The sequence below is a fragment of the Macaca thibetana genome, chromosome 5 (genome assembly GCF_024542745.1).
Source record: "Macaca thibetana thibetana isolate TM-01 chromosome 5, ASM2454274v1, whole genome shotgun sequence".
NCBI lineage: Eukaryota > Metazoa > Chordata > Mammalia > Primates > Cercopithecidae > Macaca > Macaca thibetana.
Window position 1 is genome coordinate 82,920,609 of NC_065582.1, and position 22,917 is coordinate 82,943,525.

General features: G+C 37.2%; 3 protein-coding genes across 7 annotated transcripts in view; 1 reads left to right on the forward strand and 2 right to left on the reverse strand.

The window, feature by feature from the left end:
* The window catches only part of PPA2 (inorganic pyrophosphatase 2), a 1,020,900-nt gene that overhangs the window by 432,281 nt on the left and 565,702 nt on the right, over window positions 1–22,917 (forward strand). The window lies entirely within an intron of this gene.
* Window positions 1–22,917, reverse strand: part of AIMP1 (aminoacyl tRNA synthetase complex interacting multifunctional protein 1) — a 524,679-nt gene that overhangs the window by 330,030 nt on the left and 171,732 nt on the right. The gene's annotated exons all lie outside the window — the stretch shown is intronic.
* The window catches only part of NPNT (nephronectin), a 77,496-nt gene continuing 61,820 nt past the window's right edge, over window positions 7,242–22,917 (reverse strand). For 4 of the 5 annotated variants that reach the window (XM_050791486.1, XM_050791487.1, XM_050791485.1 and 1 more), the window contains 4 exons: window positions 20,492–20,578; window positions 19,976–20,074; window positions 11,510–11,766; window positions 7,242–10,052 (listed from right to left, as the gene is read on the reverse strand). In XM_050791486.1, the coding sequence (XP_050647443.1) occupies window positions 9,957–10,052; window positions 11,510–11,766; window positions 19,976–20,074; window positions 20,492–20,578 (539 nt within the window). In that variant the 3' untranslated portion in view covers window positions 7,242–9,956. The remainder of the gene's footprint in view (window positions 10,053–11,509; window positions 11,767–19,975; window positions 20,075–20,491; window positions 20,579–22,917) is intronic. The other variant, XR_007725829.1, reaches the window with a different exon arrangement.

Here is a 22,917-nt window from a genome sequence, read left to right on the forward strand (position 1 = left end):
TCTGGCTTTTCTGGGAAGCTAACATCAGGGCCCCAGGGAATGCTTCCATGGTTCACCGGAGCAAGTGAGGAAAGGAAACAGCCAGCTATTACAAATAGATTGTGAATCATTTCCTGCAGCATAATTAGGCTTCTGGAATCCCTAAAAGACCTGGTTACAGAGGCAGTCCAAAGTCCCAGAGAAACAGTTTAATGTTTATGGTTAATCCTTTCAATAGAATACTATGCAGTCATTAAAATGAAGTAGTAGAAACAAGTTTGTATTAGTCTGCTCTCACGCTGCTAATAAAGAGATACCTGAGACTGGGTCATTTATAAAGAAAAAGAGGTTTAATGGACTCAGTTCCACATGGCTGGGGAGGCCTCACAATCATGGTGGAAGGCAAAGGAGGAGCAAAGGCATGTCTTACATGGTGGCAGGCAAAAGGATGTGTGCGGGGGAACTGCCCTTTATAAAACCATCAGATCTCATGAGACATATTCACTATCACAAGCTATTCATGAAGCCTTGTTAGTTAGAAGCCTTTACATGTAGGTTTGGATAGGTTTAAATAAAGGAAAAAAATCTGAGAGTATATATACCAAAGTGTCAGCAATGACTATTTCCAGATTGAGGTATAATGATTTTCTGTCCTCCCTTCCTCCTTCCTTTCTTCCTTCTTTAAAATTTTTCTCAATATTCTACAGTAAGTATTTATGACTTTTGTGCATTTGCAAAGATGTTCACTGAGTTCCCTGGGTACAACCAGGTGATTGTTCAGACTTTGAAGGTTTTTTCTGTTCCTGACCTTACCCCACACTCCTGCAGAGCTCTTATGACTTGCCACTCTTATTCTGCATAGATTAGAAAAACTTTGAAATCAGAACCTAGGTTGAATCCCAGCACTGGTACCTACTACCCAAATGACCTTTGGAAATTTGGTTAACTCAATGACCCTCATATTCCATGTTCTATAAAATTAGGGACTTACTACCTACATGAAAGCACTACAGTCAAATGAGGAAATCATTTTCATCAAATGAGGTTAAATGAGATATTAAATGGTATTTAGAGGTATTAAATACCATTTAATTTCTCCTTTATCTTAGTATTTGTCAACTGTAAAACAATCTGCATTTGGTAACTCTTATCACAATTTCTTTGCTGTTCACACAGGAATAGAAAAAGTCAAAAGGATTCAAGCACAGTGTGGCAGGATCACTTCTTACAAGTGGGTTGTGGGCAATGTAATCATTCATCATGCCCCTAACACACTTTTAAATAGATTCATAATCATTCATTTTTGACAGAAATGCTATTATCTAAATTGAATTTCCCTAGTTGTTTCAATAATGGTCTTTCTACTTATTTTTTCCCAATCTGGCATTTAATCGAAAAGGCTTTAAGAAAACATGAGCTGTGAAACCTGAGGAAAGTGATGTACAAGTAGAAGGAACAGTTTACTGAGATGTAGCCCAGTGTGGCTACTGGTGACAGTGAGAATTACAGCACAAGGGTCAAAGCAACATATTAAAAGCCAGATTCTCAAAAAATCCCTAGAACTTCTCTGTGTGAGATTGGGCTTATGCCTGGGTTAAATAGAACACAATCATATTAATAAAAATAGCAACAAAAAATTGCCCTTTTGACAGTGATTTACCCCAATGAAGAATATTAGCATCAACGGTAAGCTTCACTGCAAAAAGAAAGAAGTTGTAATTGCACCTTGCTTGTTACTCATTTGTCTGTCCACTGCTTTCTTTCAGTGCAGGCATAGTAGGTAAGTTCTTTCGTACTTAGAAGCTGTTTCACAGAAGGCCTGAAGACATACACAGTGATAAGGAAGAAGTATACAGTCTAATCTACTTGGGCAGATAAATGTTGAAAGCTTTGTGGATTTTACTTTTCAAAGAAAAGTTGCAGATATTGTGCAATGAAAACTCATAAATCTCGTACCTAGATTCACCATGTTAACATTTTGCCTTATTTGCTTTATCTCTTTCTCTCTATATGTACATATATTATTTTTGTTGTTACTGTTGAACCTTTAAAGAGGAGGTTGTGAATTTTCTTTTTCATGGGTTTTTCTTCATTAATCTGAATGTCTGAAATGTATTTTCCAAAAGGTAGAAAACATTTTGGAGTTTTCAGCTACATTTGAAACTTCTCTATTTAACTTTCAAACTGCTGTTAGAAGATCTCTTAGCAATTGTGCTTTGTGGGTTCCAAAACTCACCCTGGCCCTTAATAATACTATGGGCTTTCGTGAGTAACTTAATCCTTCTCAAACTCAGTTTCCTCATCTGCTGCAGGAGGTAATTATATCTATACCCTTGGACAGCAGTGAGGGTTAAATTAAATATTGTGGAAAGCACTTTGAAAGCCATATATTTTCTGTGCATATAAAAAACATTATTCAGACTACCAACGAAATAACATCGACTCAAGTTTTCCTAATTATGCATTGGCCCTACAATCATGTTGAACCTCATACCTGCAGGTGCTGATGGTGGCTCCAGCAGTGCTGGTATTGGTAGGTACTCAACAAACCATATGGAGGCAGGAGGCAGGGAGCCTCCGTACCTGTCTATGATCCAGCACTGCCGTCTCTAAGGCAGTGGTTCTTAGGCTTCAGTGTGCATCAGATTCACTGAATGGTGGTGAAAACCCAAACTGCTGGGCCTCACCTGCAGAGTTTGATTCCGTAGGTCTAAGATGGGCTTGAGAATCTGCATTTCTAACAAGTCCCCTAGTGGTGTTGAAGCTGCTGATTCTAGCATCAGACTTTGAGAACCCACCACTCTAAAGCCTGGCTTACCATCTGCCCATCTACCTTAGTTGGGTAAATTTGTTTCATGGATGTTCCTATGTGGGAGAAAGCTAAGGTTAATAGAAAACAGTACTCTAAAGTGGTACTTTGCAAAAGTTAATGGGCCTACAACTCACCTAAGAATTTTGTTATAAGTGGATTTTACTTCATTAGGCCTAAGGTGGGCCCCTGATTCCCAGATGGTGCTTGGACTACTGGTTCACTGACTACGCTCTGACTGATAAGGCTGAACAGTGCAGCTCATGGCTGTGCCTTTGCTTTCTTTAAAAAAGAAAATGGATATTTTTGAATTTATTACTAAATATGTCAAGTTTTCTGCTCTCTGCTACTTGTCTGCTCTTTAGATAATTTGACAGTGAGTTCAACCCTGCAATAACCAAATTTTTTTCTTTTAAAAATTATATTATTTAATAATAGATTTGAAGGAGTTTATAAAAATACATATGAAAATACACACATAACTTCTGCTCTACATCTATGGCAGGGCTGTCCAAGGCCACAGACATTTGGCTTCCCTGGGCCACATTGGAAGAAACTGTTTTAGGCCAAACATAAAATACACTAACACTAATGATAGCTGATGAGCTAAAAAAAAAAAAAAAAAAAAAAAAAATCACAAAAGACTCAATGTTTTAAGAAAGTTTATGAATCAGTGTTGGCTGCATTCAAAGCCATCCTGGGCCACAGGCAGATTGACAAGCTTGCTCTATGACTTCTGGATGCAAAAGAAGTAAGACTACTTCATGAGAGGGAACGCTGCAGTACTATTTTTCCCCTATTAATTTTAGGTGACACGTAATTATTATACATATTATGCAGTACGGGAGTGATATTTCGATACATGTATGCAGTGTGTAATGATCAAATCAGGATATTTAGGCTATCCATCACATCAAACATTTCTTATTTCTTTGTGTTGGGAACCTCTCCTCTAGCTTTTTGAACATATACAATAAATTATTAACTGTGTTCACCCTGCAGTGCTATAGAATGCTAGAACCCATTCTTCCTGTCTAGCTATAATTTTGTATCTGTTAACCAACGTCTTCCTATTTTCCAGCTTCTAATATGAACAATTCTACTCTCTTTCCATGAGCTCATTTTTCTCATTAGTGAGAACATGTGGTATTTATCTTTCTGTACCTATTTTAACATAAGTCCACCATGCTTATCCATGTTGCCATGAATGGCACCATTTCATTCTTTTTAATGACTGAATAGTACTCTGTTGTGTGTGTGTGTACAGCATTTTCCTTACCCATTCATCTGTTGATAATTTAGGTTGATTCCATATCTTGGCTATGGTGAATAATACTGCAAGAAACATGCAGGAGAGCAGAGCTATTGACCAATCATTTAAAACACCTGGTGAATCAAATCATCAGGGAAAAATCCATTCTCTTAACTTTAAGATTTAAAAAATGTTCTTCTGTATTTTTGCATTTTTGGTTGGGAGGCTGGGGTAAAACTATTTCAGAGGCAGAACTGTTAGAATTTGTCAACGATTTGAAGAAATAAAGATAAAACAAAACCAGTGACAAATTTCAAAGATTAATGAAATTGATGTTAGTGCATTTATTCAAAGGAAGGAAGGAATTAGTAAGGGCAAGCAGGCTTCAGGGAGAAAGAGTAGATTAATAAGCTGTAATTAATATTGTTTGGTGCTCCTTTATGGGATCTCCTTGGACCTTTCCAGTAAACAGTTGGAAATGTGGGAATGTGGCTCAAGGAAGCCAAGGGAGAAGAGGATATCAAGGAATATCAGATGTGCTCATCACTGCCAAATGCTGCTTATGTAATGATACATGTGGATTAAACACTGGAACTTATACACAATTATACAAGTTAATAAGCAGCCTTCAAAACAGCAATTTTGGTAGAATAGTGATGTTAAAGTTCAGAGTTAGGGAGTGAGATAGCAGTGGTAGCAAGGCACTGGAAAATTGGTCTCACTCTTTCTAGATAGATGATGATAAACAGAAAACATTAATAAGGAAAGAATCTTAAACTAAAGCACATCAAAGTCACCTGGAGAACTTGTTATACACAGACTGTGGGGGCTCCACCTCAAGTTTCTGATGCTGTTGGATGGACATGGAGGCCAAGAATTTGTATTTCTAACATGTTTCCAGTACTGAGGCAGCTAGTTTTGGGACTACTCTTTGGAAATCATTGATTTCAATCACTGTATTTTCATTCAAGGCCAGATTATTCTTAATTGTGTGGAGTTGTCCTGTGCTTTATGAGATGTTTGAAAACATATCTAAACACTAGATACCAATAGCACCCCTGCGTTGTGACAACCAAAAATGTTTCTATGCATTACCAAATGTCCCCTGAGGGTGAAAACTGCCTGCAGGTGAGAAAACTGCTTTGGATGACCCCACAAATCACGAGTGTCTGCAAGCAGATCCCGAACACCAGAGTGGGGCTTGGTCTAGAAAATGAAGATATGTGTGAAACAACAGAACAGAGCCTCCAAGGTCAGTCATCTATACTCCTCGAAATTACATGATCAGGTTATGAGTGACGGCCCAGTTTTTAGCTTTTAATGAATTAATCCCAGAAAAATCAAATTAGAACTCACCTCTACTGGAATTTCAGATTGCTTTCAAGTTTCTGAGTCCTGGAGCCCTGAAAAGCAATGCTCTCCAATTCATGAATGTCCCTTTGTCTTTTAAAAGACATGCTTCCTGGATCACTGCTTCACTTATATTTAAGTGTCCTCAATTATAACTTCCTTATTCCGAAGGCCCTGCCATTTGTTTAAAAAGCAACGTTCTGCACCAGGTGGGCAAGTTTAAATATTCCACGCTCAGAAAAGAAGTTTTTTGAAAGAAGAAAAATACACTGGGACTTTGTAAATTTTTACAAATCCAGATCTTGCAACTATGGGCCTTCAGGCCTTTCAGCCGTGAATGTTAATGAAGATGAAGGCCCTAATCCTCCTCAGTACACTTACCGTTAAGGCCTTGTCACTCAAATGGTGGAACCAGGACAAGCAGCATAGGCATCACCTGGGAACTGGTTAGAAATGCAGCATCTCAAGCCCCACTCCAGATCCATTAAATCAAAAGCTGCATTTTAACAAGATTCCAGGTGCTTCCCATGCACATTAAAATGAAAAGCAATGGGTAAGAGTCTTGAAATCCAGCACGCTTCCAGAACCTTCAAAACACCACCTATTTATTCAGAACAGCAATTTTGTGTTTATATGACATTGATAAATGTCCACCTCCCTCTTGAGATTGAAACACTAAAGGGAAAATCTCCCATTGTCGGACCCTAGAGGCCCCCTCCCCTCCCTTACACGTCGGTATTTGAAAATCTGCTGACTAAATCAATGAACTACACCCTAGAATCTCATCGTTATCTGCTCCTCCCAACCCACAACCTCAAATAGGTTTCAGAAGAGGTTTAACTTCTTAATTAACGTATTAAGAAAACCTGAACTTTCTCAAATCTCTGAGGGATGATTATGAAGATCTCTGAGGTTATTCCTTACTTTTTGCTTGAATTATGTATTTATCCAAGATTTTGTCCCCAGCTAAGAGTTCTCTGCATATTGGAAAGAGAGAAACTATTGAGTATATTCTCTATAATTCTGCATGAGGACTAATTTTTATTCTTGTATAATTTTAAAAATTCTCTTTGTTGTAGTTGTTTTCTCCATCAGGAAATGTTATTGGAGTATGAGTAAAGTGTTATAAATTAAAAAATTACTAGTAAAAAAAAACTTCACTTACAATTCACATATTTGTATATATACTTATAGCTTAATCCGCCTTTCCATAATAGAATTGAAAGCACCTGGGCACAGTAGCGCACACCTGTAATCCCAAGCACCTTGGGAAGGTTAGGTGGGAGGATAGCTTGAAGCTGGGAGTTGAACACCAGCCTGGGCAACATAACAAGACCCTGTCTCTACCAAAAAAAAAAAAAAAATTAAATATAAAAAATTAGCCAGGTGTGGTGGCATGTGCCTGTAGTCCCAGTTACTTGAGAGGCTGAGGCCAGAGGATTGCTTGAGCCCAGGAATTTGAGGCTGCAAGTGAGCTATGATCGCACCACTGCACTGCAACCTGGGAGACAGAGTGAGACCTTGTTGCAAACAAACAAAAAAAGAATTTAAAGCAAACATTTACAATGAAATGATAATAAAATATAACTAAAGCAATTTACTAAGGCATGGCATGGCATGGGTTTTACTGATCTTCTGATCTCTTTCCCTGTTCATGCTGATTAAAAAAAAAAAAGGTGTCTCATGTTTTATAACCTAGAAAGTGTAATACCGCAGGCAATGTCTTTGTTCCCACCATCCAAACAGTAAAAGGGATTCTACTATGACTTTTGTGAAACATCATTTAACTACCTCAATGCTTTTTTCCAAGTCAATAAAAACAAAACTCAAAAAACAAGAATAGACAACTGGTATTACTAACAGTGTTTTTATTTACAAAGAATTGTTTTCATTTGGCCATTTGGAAAACCACTAACAATTTTTACTTTAGAAAACATTAAATAATAAACAAGATGTTATACAGTACTTTGGATAACTTCTTCCATCAGTTTAGTGCAATGCATCATTGGCACCGAAAAGTAAAATTTTCATTTATTTTCCCCTTTCACCTTCAGTTGTGCAGTTATATGACCATAAAGGAAATGAATCATTAAAAATGGATCTACAGCCATATATTCTGCCGTTACTCAAAGGCTTAATGATTTATTTTCCCCCCTCCAGCCCTGCCTTTACCAGGTTAAATGACAAAAGACTTTTTATTGTACCTATTGTTCAAAAAATATTACTGTTCTGTGGAACCTGGGAGAGTCCAATTAGTGAGGGAAACTGAATCATACTGATAAGGTGAAGGAAAGGTCTGCCGGTGTGGGGCAGGGCACTCTTTCTCAGCAGCCAAGTAACTTGTCACACATGAAGCAGAGAGAATGCACCAGATGAAAATCTCTCTGAACTGTGTTCCTTGAAGGAGCTCTTAAAAAAAAAAAAAAAAATCGGAAACATCATCCATTGAACAAATGAAAGGTTTACACCTTTACCAGAAGAAACATTTAAAACTACCACCACACTAGGACATTACTGAGATACTAAAATATCTGTCCATCATACTCTCATTTGGAATAAATAGTTTCCTTTTTTCTTCAATACTGCTAGGATTGCCATAAGGGAGAGACATTTCAGTGAGCTCAGCATTTGGTGGGCTCTTCGCCTTTCAATCCCTCTCCATTAGGCGGTCAAGAGGGAAATGCCTAAATTAAGCCTTGTCCAGATTACTTAGTTCTAAAGATTTTCATTGCATACTACTAGTAGGATCAAAACATCTTTTGGGAAATTCTATAATTTGTTACTTTACCTTGGGGTAAGAACATCTTTAACCATCTTAAATAGATAAATTTTTATCTAATTTTTTAGAAAGAGAAAAAAAGAGAGAGAGAGATACTGAGATTTTCATGCTTTTTTTTATGAAGTATTCTAATTTAACAATGGCCCCTGCCAAGAAATGCTCCCTTATACTCTAGTCTAAGCCCGTTTCCTCTTGTTCTATTCTTAGTGCATATGGAGAACAGCTGGTCACCATCCTCTCTGTGCCAACCCTTCATATACTTGAAAACCATCAATGGTTTGCCCCTCAGTCTTCTCTTCTCCAGGCTGAATCATCCCAGTTCCTTTAATTTTTCATCATAGATCTTTTTTTCCAACCCTTTAATCATCTTTGTGATTCCTGGCAAAAACAGCAGAAAATATTTTGATTACTTAATAGGAAATTAAGAAAAACCTCAGGAATAATGCCTTTAAAAGGTACATTGTTTTTTAATATATAGGTAAAAATATGCAGGGAGGAAATACAGTTGGGGGTTCACGGATCTTAGAATTCCAACTTGCCCTGCTCCTCCAGTGTGTGTTAATCCCATTCCAACACATCCCATGCCTCTGAGCATGGGACTTGCTTCCTATCCTATCCTGACATAGCCATGAGCAACAGAAGTTATGAACTACGACTGCCTAAACTTTCATCTATTTCAAATGTTGTGTGAAAATCTGTTCCAATGGAGTTTTCCCTATGCTTCCTCTCACCCTGCTTTAATAAACAGGATCCTTTTTCTGAATCAACCAAAACTTTTATAAAGCTTCCTACATATTACCAGAGAGAGCCATGTTATGATGGTAAAAGCTGTGGTTTTAAAGTGTAACTTGGAACAGTGAGAGTTTTATGTATTAACTGCAGTTTCTTGTCTTCCTAAAGGTTTCCTATCCTTTGCAGAGATCAAACTCAAGGCCATCAAAAAAAAAATAATTTCATCACTCTGCTACCACAACCCAACACTTCTGCCAGTTTCCTACTGCTGCCAATATAAGGTCATGGAACTGGATGACATTTCACCATGTATTTTTTAACTTGAGATCACAAGCTGCCCTTTACCTTGCAACTAGAGTCTGTAAATATTTGGAACACGTAAATACTTAATATCAATAGCACATTTACACAAAACACAATACTACTAACGAGGGATTATGTGCCCATTCTACATAATTGTCTTTAACAGAAAAAAAAACAGATAAAAATAAATGTATCTTGATATATTATACACCCTTATTTTATAAAGTGAATGGCAGTAAAAGTCAGAGTTCAGGTCAGGCCAGAACTAACTTAAGTGAAGAGGGTAAGTCAATTTCACAAGCACATTGTACATCATATCTCAAGGGAAGTCAATACTACTCATGGTACAACACCAAACAGATAACATCATGGCCATTTGCAAAGATTTTGTTTAAAAACTGCTCCCGTAACTCACTCCCATAATTTGCTACAAGGAGCACCTTGTAATCAGGATGGAGGATGGTATGGGTCACGCATGCTGAAGGCCTTCCTGAAAGAGACACAGGATGGAAAGCAACACCCACAGATGGCTTTGATGTGTCTATGATGCCCCTGTATTTCAAGGGGGGTGTCACTGTTCATTGGAATTGCACAAAAGCAGGCCAGCAAAACCTGGGTCACCAAATAGACTTCCTCCTGACCCACTGACCCACTCTTCTCCTAGGCCTGACAAAAGGGAGAAGAGGAGAGAAGATAAGAATTGGAAAAAGAGGATGGAGCAACATAGGAGTTCATTGCTGGTTCTGGAGTTATTAGCGTTCTTCAGAGCAGGGGCCTTTTTTCAAGCTCACATCATCCAATCCAATCTCCCCAGTGTAACCACGCCTTTTTTCACCTTTGAAGATGACCTAGGGAGAGAACGCACACACCAGTCAAGCCTCCTCTGCCCCTTTCTAATGCCTCCTTATTAAGCAAAAATAAAGGCAAACCTTCCCCCAAACCAATTTTAAACTTATTTTACAGGAGGAAAAAAACAGAATATAGTTGCCAGTATCACTGAAGTTTTCAGTAGAAACTGAAATCATCAAACTGTTCATCAGACCACATTACTCAGAATCAATTACTCTTTAAAAAGCCATTCTAAGCTATACACCAATTCAATTTAGGATTGTTTATAAAGTGGACACTTGTCAAGGATTACCAAAGTTAGAAGAAGAGTGTGATAGAATATAAAGGAACAGATATTAGGAGCCAAAGATCTGAAAGATCATAATCACGCAGCCTATCTTAGATGTTTCTTAGTTCTTTTTTGGTTAACATAGCTTTCTTGCTGAAAATGGAATAGAATCAAACACCATGATCCAATCACACTGTTGTTTTACCTATGTAAAAACCAAAAACTTTTATTGTTCTTACATTATATTTTCTATAGAGCATCCTTGCTTCTTATAAAACAAGAGAAAACCTGAGTGCTATGATTTAAAATGATTTATTATCTTGTTTTATTTCTCTAAACAATAAAAATACTGAGAAGAGTTTTAAGAAAAAATATATAAGAATTAAACAAAATCCAAGTACTCTGGTAAAATCTGTATTAATGGAATCTATCTTTTCTTTCTAAAATAGTTTCTTATAAACTATACCTATATATAGGCATAGGTATCTCCCAACAGCAAGTTTCATAAGCACCAGCATAAAGATGACATTTTCCCAAATGCATTCATGATTTTGCTGGGATGCCGTAGACCATTTTCTTGCTACCTATGTCTTGATTACTTAAGATCAAATTTATATATTCCATCAAAGCACTTTCCACATCCTGTCCCGAATAGAGTAGTGCTTTCCAATTGTAGTTCTGAGTTCCCACCCTATGCTGCTTAACTGTGATCTCTGAAACAAAGAAAAAAAGTTGAACTTGAAAGAAACATTTCAAAAATGAAAAAAGAACCATCTCCTGGGTAGTTTATGGTAGTAAAAGTTTGAAATATAACGAATTAAAAGGAAAGGAAAAGCAGGAACAATTAAGCTCACCACGCCACCCTTGGAAGTTTCTGTTGATCAACTTAAAAAAATAAAAAAACAAAAAAACCATTTCTATTCCTAGATTTTTTTCCATTCAAAAAAGAAAATGGATCTTTACCAGGGTTATGGAGAGGTGGTGATCACAGGTTACAATGAAGAAGGATGAAGAAGCAGAAAGGGGTTTCAGAAAGAGACACTGAATGGAGTCATCAGGCCCAGAAAAAAATCCAAACCTTTGTCTGAGCCTGAATTTACAGAGCAAGGCTTCTTCCAATTCAGATTCCAGAGTTCTCCTATGAAAGGAAAACATCCCAGGTCTCGCCTCCTTTGTGGATCTACTTACGCTCTTGATGTCAGCCCCTCGCAAGGTGATCTGTGTCTGCCTCCAGCCGTGGCCACCATTTCTTCCCCACAGGGCTGCTCCGTGGGCACTGTGTTTTCTCACAAACACCTGGAGTGTGCCAGAGTGCAACCCCGTCACCTTGTGCCTGAACGATAGGCACAGGTCCCCTGAATGCATGAGGCGGCCGAGAGGTAGCACCAAACGTGCAGCTTTTCCCCCTGGGGCTTTGGCTGCCGACACTGTCAGATACTGTCCACCTGGAATGGGAAAAGCAGAGCTGTGTGTATGTGCCAATATCCCTTTCTAGAACAAGCAGCATGGACAGGAGTTTTAGTTTTTTTTGTTTTCTTGGTAAAGAATTCCAGATTTTTGAAGAAGAAAAATTTGACTTATTTGTATGCCTAAAGTTCTATGGTATGTGTTTACAGAAAACATTCACTTACTTTGCCCATGGAAAGCAGAAGTAATGCCAGAGACACACAATAATTAGTAATCCAAACACTATGAATATTTCCAATTGAATATGATCAGACATATAGGCGTACAACAACATATACACATTCACCACCAATTTATGACCCTCACCAATTTATGATTATGTTGTCCAACACCCCTGCCTATCTGGCTTGGTGATTTGGTAAAACGGACCCTGAATTTCCAGGGAGAATTTTCTGGTGGATAATTAACTCCAGACAGTAAAGCAGATGGTGATTTAAAGGGCCCTATATCTGCTTATTCTCTCCTCCTCCAACTTAAAACAAATTTCTAAATGTAAAGGTTCTTTAAAACAAAAGAAAATTCAGAGTTGGCAGTGCTTCTCACACTGGTGTAAACCTAACAGCAGGAAGATACAGAAGTATTCAGGAAACCCTCCATGTCTTCCTGGAGCATCAATTTTATTTGAAGGTAAGCCGTTTAAAACATTTTTATAGTAAAACAAATCTATATCATATCTATTCTATAAATATGTCCTATTATATATACGTGAACACAAATATTAGTAAAAACTTTCACTTTAGATAGACCACTTTGATGATGTTCTCAGACCCCTAGGACTACAGAGTTTTCTTCCCTCCGCTGTTAAGGAAACTGCATTTTAAAAAATGGTTAAGCAGCAGTGAAGTGGGGGGTGCTGCTTCTCCAGAGAGAAAGTTGCAAGTAGTACTTTGAAGCTTGATCCATGTACAAATGACATTCCCTCAGGCTGTTTTATCTCAGTCTACTGAAAACACACTGTATGTTTCAACACTGGTTTTTCCATAGAAAAATGGTTGGAATGTTGAACACGTGTATCTATTTTGGCAGAAATCCCATTTAGTTTTCAGTTAACAGATAAACTATTATCTCTTTCTTATGCTTAATTTATACAAGACCTGATAAAATTTGGTATATCTTTTTATTCCAGTGTCGTCTTCTCTAACAAGTACCATCTGAGCTCTACAGGTCATAGGTGATTTCTGTGCACTGACTATGTGCCAGCCTCTGTGCTGACGGCTCCCCAGCAGGTTGTGAACAACTTAAAGTCTGAACCAAAGTTTCCCCCAAACCTCTGTGTTACCCTGCTAGCAGGTAGCAGGTGTTTAAGGATGTTTGAATCAATGAATGATGTTCCAAGGGTACAGCAAAAAACTGCAAGGAAACAGATCCTTGATTCACATACTTGAATCACTAAAAATACATAATGTCTTAAGAATCTTTCTCCCACTTCCCTTGTCCCCTTCCTCCACAAACTAATCCAAACATATTTTGGGCCAAAATATTTACATGGATTTTAAAAGTCTCACTATAAGTCAGCTTTTGAATCATCACAGGTACTCTAGTTAAGACTAAGATATAAGGGTATTACAGTTAACCTGCAAGTTTCGAGAAAACAAGGATTAAGTCTCTGTGGAATGTACACTGATACCATTCTGCCAGACGCTACCTGCAAACAAGACAACCTAACACACCAAGGTATTCTTTGCATATGTATTTAAAACTCTAAAATTTACAACATGATAAATGAGGTTACGATTGTTCTTCCTCTATAGAGCTACTCTATGGGCACCAGGTTTTGCTTTTGCTTTTTTTTTTGCCATGAAGAATTCATTCCCTTTGTAACAAAGGAAATGATACAAGTTGGAATATTAACTAAGGGAAAAATTGATTCAGTGTCAAGCAAGTTACCTATTAAAATTTTCACTTCTGATTTCATAATTCTGGTGATAAATATATGATTATATTAAACATTCATTCAGTTTACAGTATCACAACATCTAAATAACTTTGGGGAGGGAGGAGAAATAATAGATGCTGCAAAACTTGACCAGAAAGTTGGGTTATAAATGGTAGTTTATTTATTTTTAATTCTGTAGTGGTTGGTGCCTTTAAATTTTCAATTTACAAAACCTAGAGGTATTTCTGAAGGTTTTGACTTCTGAACTTTTCTTATGTAATACATTCACACAAATGCACATGAATATGAACTTTTTTTTAAAAAAAGGAATACTATATTTGCAGTGTTGTAAGTTGCTTCTTGTATAACCATTTTTCTATGGTAGCAAATACACTTTGCATTGCTGCAAGTATGCCAGTAACCATTTAGCCAATTTCTTAATGAAGAACATTTAAGTTTCCAAATTTGCATGTTAAGGTAAAAAATACCATATAATAGACAAACAAAAATGTTTTTAAATATTTGCAACACATTAAAAAAGGATAATTTTTCTTTTTGTATAGAAAATTTTCATATATCAATAATACTAAATAAAAATAAAGAACATCACAGAAAAAATGACAAATATATGAAAAAGTGATCAACTTTTCACAATAAAAGAACTGTAAAGTAAAATGAAAAGAGATCCCTTTTAACCTATAAGATTGGCAAAGATTTTGAAAATACTTTTATATGTTGGGGATGGTTTTCAAATATTGTAGGCAGAAGTGTAAATTGCTACAACCTTTATAAAGGGCAATTTAATAAAATCTATCAAAATTCAAAATACAAATTCTCTTTTGACATAGCAATTCCACATTTAGGTATTTATAGATACAGTCTAACATATATTAAATAATGAATGTACAGGGTTTTTCACTGCACTATCGTCTGAACTACCTAAAGTCTTGAAACAACTTATGTTCCTTTGTGGAGGGCTTGCTAAATACATTGTGGTACATCTGATGAGTAATGGAATAGCAGCCAGCCATAAATAAGAATGAGGGTGTTCTGTATGTGCTGATAGAGGACATGCTTCAACCACAATGGCTAATACTATTTCAGCGGTAACTCTGGACGAGTCACTGCTTGAAATGCCTTATATATGTTTAGTGGATAGTACTGATTATCCCTGTTTAAGTAACTTGCTCAAGGTCATAGCTAGTATGTGGTGGTGCTGGGTTCCAGATCAGGTATTCTGGCTTCAAAGTCCATGTTGTTCCTGTTAACTCTTGAGATAATATCAATAAGTGACAAAGGCAAGGCACGGAAGAGAATGCCATTGCATCCAAAAATATCTCTCTGGGAACATAATCAAGAAACTGGCTGCATCTTGCCAGGTGGTGAATGGGAGTCAAGGATGGTAGAAAGCTTTCATTGATATTGTTGATTTATTTTACATTTATGTATATTTTAAAATAATGTTTTAATGCTGAAACAGACATACTTGTATGTACATGCTGGCATACTTGATACATATGTAAGCAAATTCCTTGTAGCTATCGGTGGCAGACAGAGTGCTGAGTCAGTTGCCCTTAATCCTTGTTCTCCAGAGATCAAGGTTCCAGGAAAAGGGGCTTAGTTCTAGCTTTGACACACACAGGAGAAGGGTGTGTCCCCAGGGCCACAGCTACATACCTGCGGCATATCACCATGTCTGTCAACAGCACAATTTTCCATTTCTTAGAGGCATTGTTAATTTCACATCTCACTGTGACTGAATGTAATAAAACATAATAGCACCATGAAAGGCAGCTAGTAAATTGCACTTTTTTTGCAGCTGTTTCTTCAGGTTGTGAGTTTTGAGAATTTTCTTAGAAATATTAACATATAAGAATATTTACAAATCTGGATCTTGGATTAGAACTGCACAGCATTAAAATCATCCATAACTGGATATCCAAACCTATATTCTTTTATAACTGGTATAATCTAGATAGACATAGGTAAACAATTAGCTTGTTAATTAGAATAATACACAGAATTTATTTATTTATTTATTTATTTAGACGGAGTCTTGCTCTGTCGCCCAGGCTGGAGTACAGTGGTGTGATCTTGGCTCACTGCAACCTCTGCCTCCCAGGCTCAAGAGATTCCCCTGTCTCAGCCTACCGAGTAGCTGGGACTACAGGTGCCTGCCACCACACCCGGCTAATTTTTGTATTTTTAGTAGAGAAGGGGTGTCACTATGTTGGCCAGGCTGGTCTCGAACTGCTGACTTCAGGTGATTCGCCCGCCTCAGCCTCCCAAAGTGCTGGGATTACAGGGGTGAGCCACCATGTCTAGCCGATTTTTTTATATTCTCCTCTGGCCTTCACATGTGATACACACACACACACACACACACACACACACACACACACACTCCATCTGCCTGAATTTCCTAGAAGAAAAAGCCATGAAAAGGTAAGCTTTGTTAGTATTTTCCCATCAGTGCTGGGTTATAATTCTGTCAACATATTCTAAAAATATATTCTGCAATTCCATTCTCATATATGCAGTCCTACCTTCCAACTCTCTGCCATCTTTTGGTCTTCCCATCCTTCTTTCCAAGCTAGAACCCTGCTCACTGAATTTCTTGGGAGTATTTCCACATTCCATATTGAATCAGGCTCTCAGAGATGGTTTAGAGGTTTTCTAATCCAAGTCTTATCTGGGCTCAAAACCTTTTAACAATATCTTGCCATATGTCACCCAGTCAAATGCTTCCACCAACAGATAACTCACTCCTTCCATGTCAGCCTGTTCTGTTTTTAGATGACAGTGAGCCAAAATGAATCTCCCTGTATTTTTTACCCATCAATCCTACTCTCATCCCCTTTTGGTCACAGAGAACAACTCTAACCCGAGTCAATTATTCAAAAAGGAACCCTGCTGCATCATTTCTTCTCTAGACTAAACGTCATGGTTCCTTCGTCTGTTTTTCACAAGCTTGGAGATACTTTTCCATGCGGGTCATCCTCTTCTAAGTGACCAACTCTATTCTTCTCATATTAGGAAAAAACATTCTCAAAAGTAGATTCACCACTTAACCAAAGTGGATTTTTCATTCTTGAAACATACCATATTTCTATAGAGATGGTCCATATTTCTGGCAGCAACATCACAAGGTTCGCTTAGATTGATTTCATTACACACTAAAACTCTAAAATCTTCTACACTGAGTGATATGTCAGGTCTTTCCCCTCATTCAAGTGTGTGACTGGTTTCTAGACTATGAGCCGTAACTTAGACTCAACCCCATTACATTTTACCTTCTTAACTGTGACACATTAATCTAATCTTTCTAATGCTGGCTGTGTCAGCACACATACTCACTTTCCTCTCCAGATTTGAGTTAACCGTAGTTTGGTCAGTTTATCTTTAATATTTAAGTTCAATGTCCCATTTATCTAAGTTCTTGGTAAAAACTTGAACCAGTTCTAGAAAAGCATCCTCTAGGGACCATAGCCAATCATCATGGGTTATCCAATCACTCAAGCAGCCATCTCTTCCTTTCAATTTGTTCTGTACTAACACAGTCCAATAACCATTTCAAATTTCTTTGTTTACCATTCTAATTTCTAACCCACTTCTCATTTTTCCATCAGAGGGAAAGGGAGATTGGTTCACAACAAATTTAAACATTTACAAATATAATGAATAATTAAAGAATGTTGAAAAGGACTAAATTGGTTCTAAAATACAGTGTTCAAATTCTAAAAATCAAGATTTTATATAGATTGTTTACAGAGAAGTGCAGTGAATTCTCCTGAGTTTAGCATGAATTACTCTCCCCAGTGTACCTTACTTGAAAGAATCATTCATTATGACCATAAATATTATTCACCATTCTATCATACATGACTGCCAAAGATCCCTCCTTCTGTAGCAAGCTACTCCAGGTCAGTGGTCAGTCAGTTTAAGGTCAGTGGTCAGTCAGTCTAATCTACAGGTCTGTGATCTGCTAATCAGATTGTGCACACTACCACATGCACACCTACTGAGGCCAGCCTGTGGTACAGTCAAAAACACAATAATGCTGCAGATGTTCTGAGTATTGAACTGTCTAGGAGCCTGCATGAGTAGTACACAGTGGTTTGGACTTAATTCCACCACTCTCTAGCTCTGTGGCCTTAGGAAACAGATAACTTCTCTGGGTGTCAATATTTCCTTTGTGAAATAAAGACAATATTACTTGTTTACACACACACACACACACACACACACACACACACACACGTAGATATGTTGGTTTCTCTCTTATTCACAGCATCTGTGACATTAATGATAATGCTGTCCTGCTCAGAGTTAACTTTAAATGACTAAGACAGTAATGCAAGAATGACTGAGAGTACTGTGTGTGAGGCACTAAATGATATTGTCTTTTACAACTAAAAGAAATGTATGAACCAATTTGAATTTATTGAATATTCCTATATTTAGGAAATTACATTTTAATTTTTAAGTATATCTCTATTTCAACCTTAGGGGATATAATGAATATATTTTTGGACTAATTTTTTAATACCTTGTTACTCAAAATGTGCGTTGAGGACCACCATAGAGATCTTCAGGGAGCCTGCTAGAAATGCATGAAAATCTGCATTTTAATGAGGCCATCAGCTGCTCTGCATTCACAGTGAAGTTTGAGAAGAGCTGGTTTAAGATATCATGAGTTCTCTGAAGTTAACTTTTGTGTGTTTGATGCTCTTACCCGGTATGGTACTGAAGAACTAGGCTTTTATTTGTTTATTTTGTGGGGGGAAATTGCTTAGAAAATACTGTGATTTTATTCATAGTATATACACGACAAAACAGACACTTTCCATTATTTTAATTAGTTCAAAATTTAAAATCTGCTTGTTTTTCAATTGATTTTTTTCTTATTTATTTATTTATTTATTTATATTATACTTTAAGTTCTAGGGTACATGTGCACAATGTGCAGGTTTGTTACATATGTATACATGTATACATGTTGGTGTGCTGCACCCATTAACTCATCATTTACATTAGGTATATCTCCTAATGCTATCCCTCCCCCCTCCCCCAATCCCACGACAGGCCCCATTGTGTGATGTTCCCCTTCCTGTGTCCAAGTGTTCTCATTGTTCCATTCCCACCTGGGAGTGAGAACATGCAGTGTGTGGTTTTCTGAAGAACTAGGCTTTTAAAATAAATGAAACAACATGTTTTTTCTTCACATTTTGTATCTTTCTTCTTAAAATCTAGAATCAGGAGTATAAAAAGGAAAAAAAAATGAAACCAAACTCCTCACCCTTCCATTAAGTAGGCCTTATCCATAAAAAATTTAACTACTGGCCGGACGTGTTGGCTCACACCTGTAATCCCAGCACTTTAGGAGGCCGAGGCGGGCAGATCACAAGGTCAGGAGATCAAGACCATCCTGGCTAACATGGTGAAACCCCGTCTCTACTAAAAATTACAAAAAATTAGCCAGGCATGGTGGCACATGCCTGTAGAGGCAGGAGAATTGATTGAACCCAGGAGGCAGAGGTTGCCGTGAGCCGAGCTGAGATCGCACCACTGCACTCCAGCCTGGGCAACAGAGCAAGACTCCGTCTCAAAAAAAAAAAAAAAAAAAAAAAAAAAAAAAAGATTTAACTACTGAGGGAGAAAAGCTATCTTGAATCCAGAAGAAAAGATGTCTTATGAGTACTAAAACTTTAGATTAATAGGAATTGTGCAATTTAAAACTCTGTTGATTTTGAAGGAACTATGTCTAAATCTACCTTTTGTTATAAAATGAGTGGTGGTGATTTGTAACCATTTCCTTCAGCATCCAAGTTAGAGTGAAATTTTTTCAGAGGGATAATCGCAACTTTATAGAAATTTCCACTGTGTCCTTCTACTACCACTCAAATCTTAAAAAAAAAGAAAAGAAAAGAAAAGAAAAAACAACTGGGACTACCTATTACCATGGCTTATATACCACTATATTATTTTTATTCCTGGGAATGGGTGCTACAAATAACTTGAGAATTATTTTCAAGAATTAATCTAAATATTTTATTTATCAAGCTTTTTGAGAGAAATTAGCTGACCTTTTAATTAACTACTTGTCTCCCATAATATAGTGCTAGTTGATAGCTAACAAATTTAACTCTCTCAAAGAAATGGAGTATAAATGCTAGGCATGGTCCATTTTGACCATCTCTATTAAATAAACACAGAGATGCATTACAGTAGACTTGATTAGTAGCAGTGAAGTCTTCAGATAGTATCACATTGAAATGTGTACCAGAAAACGTTAAATGAAATGGTTTTACCTGCTGGGTCCCTGATTGGTTCCCAGTGCAAATCATTGTCTTTCTCCCTGATCCATCCACAAAGTCCATGGTCAAAATTACAACTGTGTACCAGAACACCTACAAGAAAATCAAAAACAACAAATGAATCTATGAACTAGGGGTATCTAGACAACACGTGTTCTCTCCTATCCATATAACCAGAGCTTCTTTCCACGAGACCAAAGGGAAAGTACATTAATCCTTTCTCAGCACAATAGTGCATCATCTGTAAAAATAGAACACACAAATGTTGCCAAATTATGACCATGTTACATCATCACTTATAAAATAGGATTTCCTTTTTTACAATTTAAGTACTACTTTAATATATTTTTTAAAAAGAAAATGATGATTTAACTACAAAGGAAATCCGAGTTGTTAAAGAAAACAGGTATAATTTTCCCAAATGGTCCAAACAATCTACATTTAAAAGTTATTTTCATGGAGAGAAACAATAAAATGTCATTATGATGGCACTAAGAGTGTAAGTGTCACCTGGATCATCCTTTGCTTCATCGTCTGCACTGACTCCTCTTTCTATTTCAAATATTTCAAACAAGTCATTTGAAGGTTGCCGTGGAACTGCAAGAGAAAAGTTTTGAGTTTTTTTGTGTGTATGTGTGTCTTTGAGGTATTGATAAAGAGGCATTACCTTTAACAAGGGCGGGAGGAAAAGACCTAGTCATTTTTTCATCTGGATGAATCCAAAATATTTAATCATATCTCACATGAAGATTCACAAATTTTGTTCTGCAGCGATTTATACTGCAACATTGATCTGGATACATTTTTTAAAAATGATTTTCAAAAGTTTCTAAAATTCAACAAAAATAACTTTAAAAGTCTTTATTTGGATATATTTTAATAGAGCAACCAATTTCCAGCCAACTATTCATCTCTATGAAATTCTAAAGTTCATCTCTATGAAAGATACATTATTATGATCTTTAAATTAAGGTTGTTTTAACTGCAAATACCTATGATGGAAGTGAATGGTTTGGTTTCTAATCACAGCATCTACTCCCCACCCCCAATGAACTCTGCACATTGTTGCACTCTAATATACATTTCCTACCATGGCCTCCCTTCCTTAAACAGTTTCCCTGGCTCCTTTAAGATCAAATTCAAACTTCTTGGGGCAGAGTTTACAATCTACCCCACCAAAATACACAATGCTGTCCAAACATGCCATTCATTTTCACGTCTCAGACTCCATGCTCTCTTTCCTGCTAATTAACCTGCCAAAAATCTCTTCCTTCAAGGCCCAGCATAAATATCACTGCCTCTGCAGAAATTTTCATGCCCCAGGCAGAATCAAATTCTTCCCTCATGTACCTCGAGAGTTCATGCTTAAAAGCCCCTATTACACACTTTCATAAAGAATTGCAGCTATTTACACATATGTGTCTGTCCCTCTGCTAGTCTCTGAGGTCCTGGAGGGCATCAATCATGTCTTATTTGGGTGGCATTTCCAGGGCTTGACCTGGTGGCAGGCACTCAATAACTGTTTACTAAGTGAATACAAATATCCTGTTAGAAAGCCATGTAGTATTTCAACACTTTAGTCAAAGGACACAAGTGGGACAAAGCATAAGAATCTACTTTAAAAAAAATAATTGATTTCTTTAAATCATTGATTTATTTATTCAATCAGTGTATATTTGATGGCTACGCAGATGCCAACCACTGTGGCGGGCACTAAGGAGACAGGGTGAATGGGATAGACAAGACTGAGGGTCTGGGTCTTACGTGGTTTGAATTCTAATGGGAGAAGCAGACTTTAAATATGGAGATAAACGAGTGCTGTAATTTGAGATTTTGATAAGGGTTAGGAAGGAAGACATCATGGAGAGTAACTGATGGGGAAATGCGTGGGAATGTTCATGGTGGTAAGGGGAATTCTTGGTCAAAGGCCAAGGAATACTCCCTTCTCTTTGCCAGAACTTCAATTAATTAGCTTTATTTTTATAAGGCAGGGAGTAGGAGATGTAGAACACTATGAAACCATCATCACTCAAAGGGGTTCTTTTTTTCAATGACGTTCCTACTGTTTTTAGCAAAAATTCTTAAAATTAAGTAATAATCCCATAATATTTGCACAAGTTGTTTTTAGCTTACTACTTCTGAGTTTTTTTCTTTTTGTTTCAAACGTTAAAACAGTGAAGTCCCTTCCCTTCTTACAATCCATACTCGCAATATACCCAGCTGGGCAGCAAAGAAAGAAGAGAAGCTCTAGGGACACAGCTGACTGTGGGTGCCCAGGGGATGAGGCAACCCCACTCTCTCTTTTATAGCCCAGATGACTGACAGCAATGACATCCAATTACACTTTCCTTATTTGGTGCTCTGAGAGGGGGAGTGCCTCTTTCATTTACTAGAAATATTACAAAATTGTAGGCAAGCATGCTTTCTTTCTTGTGACAGAAAGTTATAAAAACTCAATAGAACAATCATGTTTTTGTCTCCTTCTATTGTTGTAACTTATATAAATCATCTCCAAAATGGAATGGGCTCAACTCTTAAAGTATCATATTCCAGGGACGTTATGACAGTTTTTCAAGCTCCCCCCCCCCCCTTTTTTTCCTTCCAGATGAAGGACTATCAAATGGCAAATCAAGTCTTGATGTAAAGGTTTCCTGGCTCTTGGAGCCTGTTTTATAAAAAGGGAGATCAAGAGGTCCTCTCTGAGGAAGCACAATTTAAACTGAAAGGGAAGAATGAAACTTTCCAAGCAAAAAGCATAGCATTGGGGTTGGGGAAGAGGGAGGACAAAGTACAAAGTACAAAGAAAGTGCTTGGAAAATATAGAGAAAGGAGTTCACAATGGCTGGAGGATGCTGAGAAATGAAGAAAGCAGCATGGGATGAGGCTGAAGAGAAAGGAACAGATTAGATCATACAGTTAGAAGATGGCAACACAAA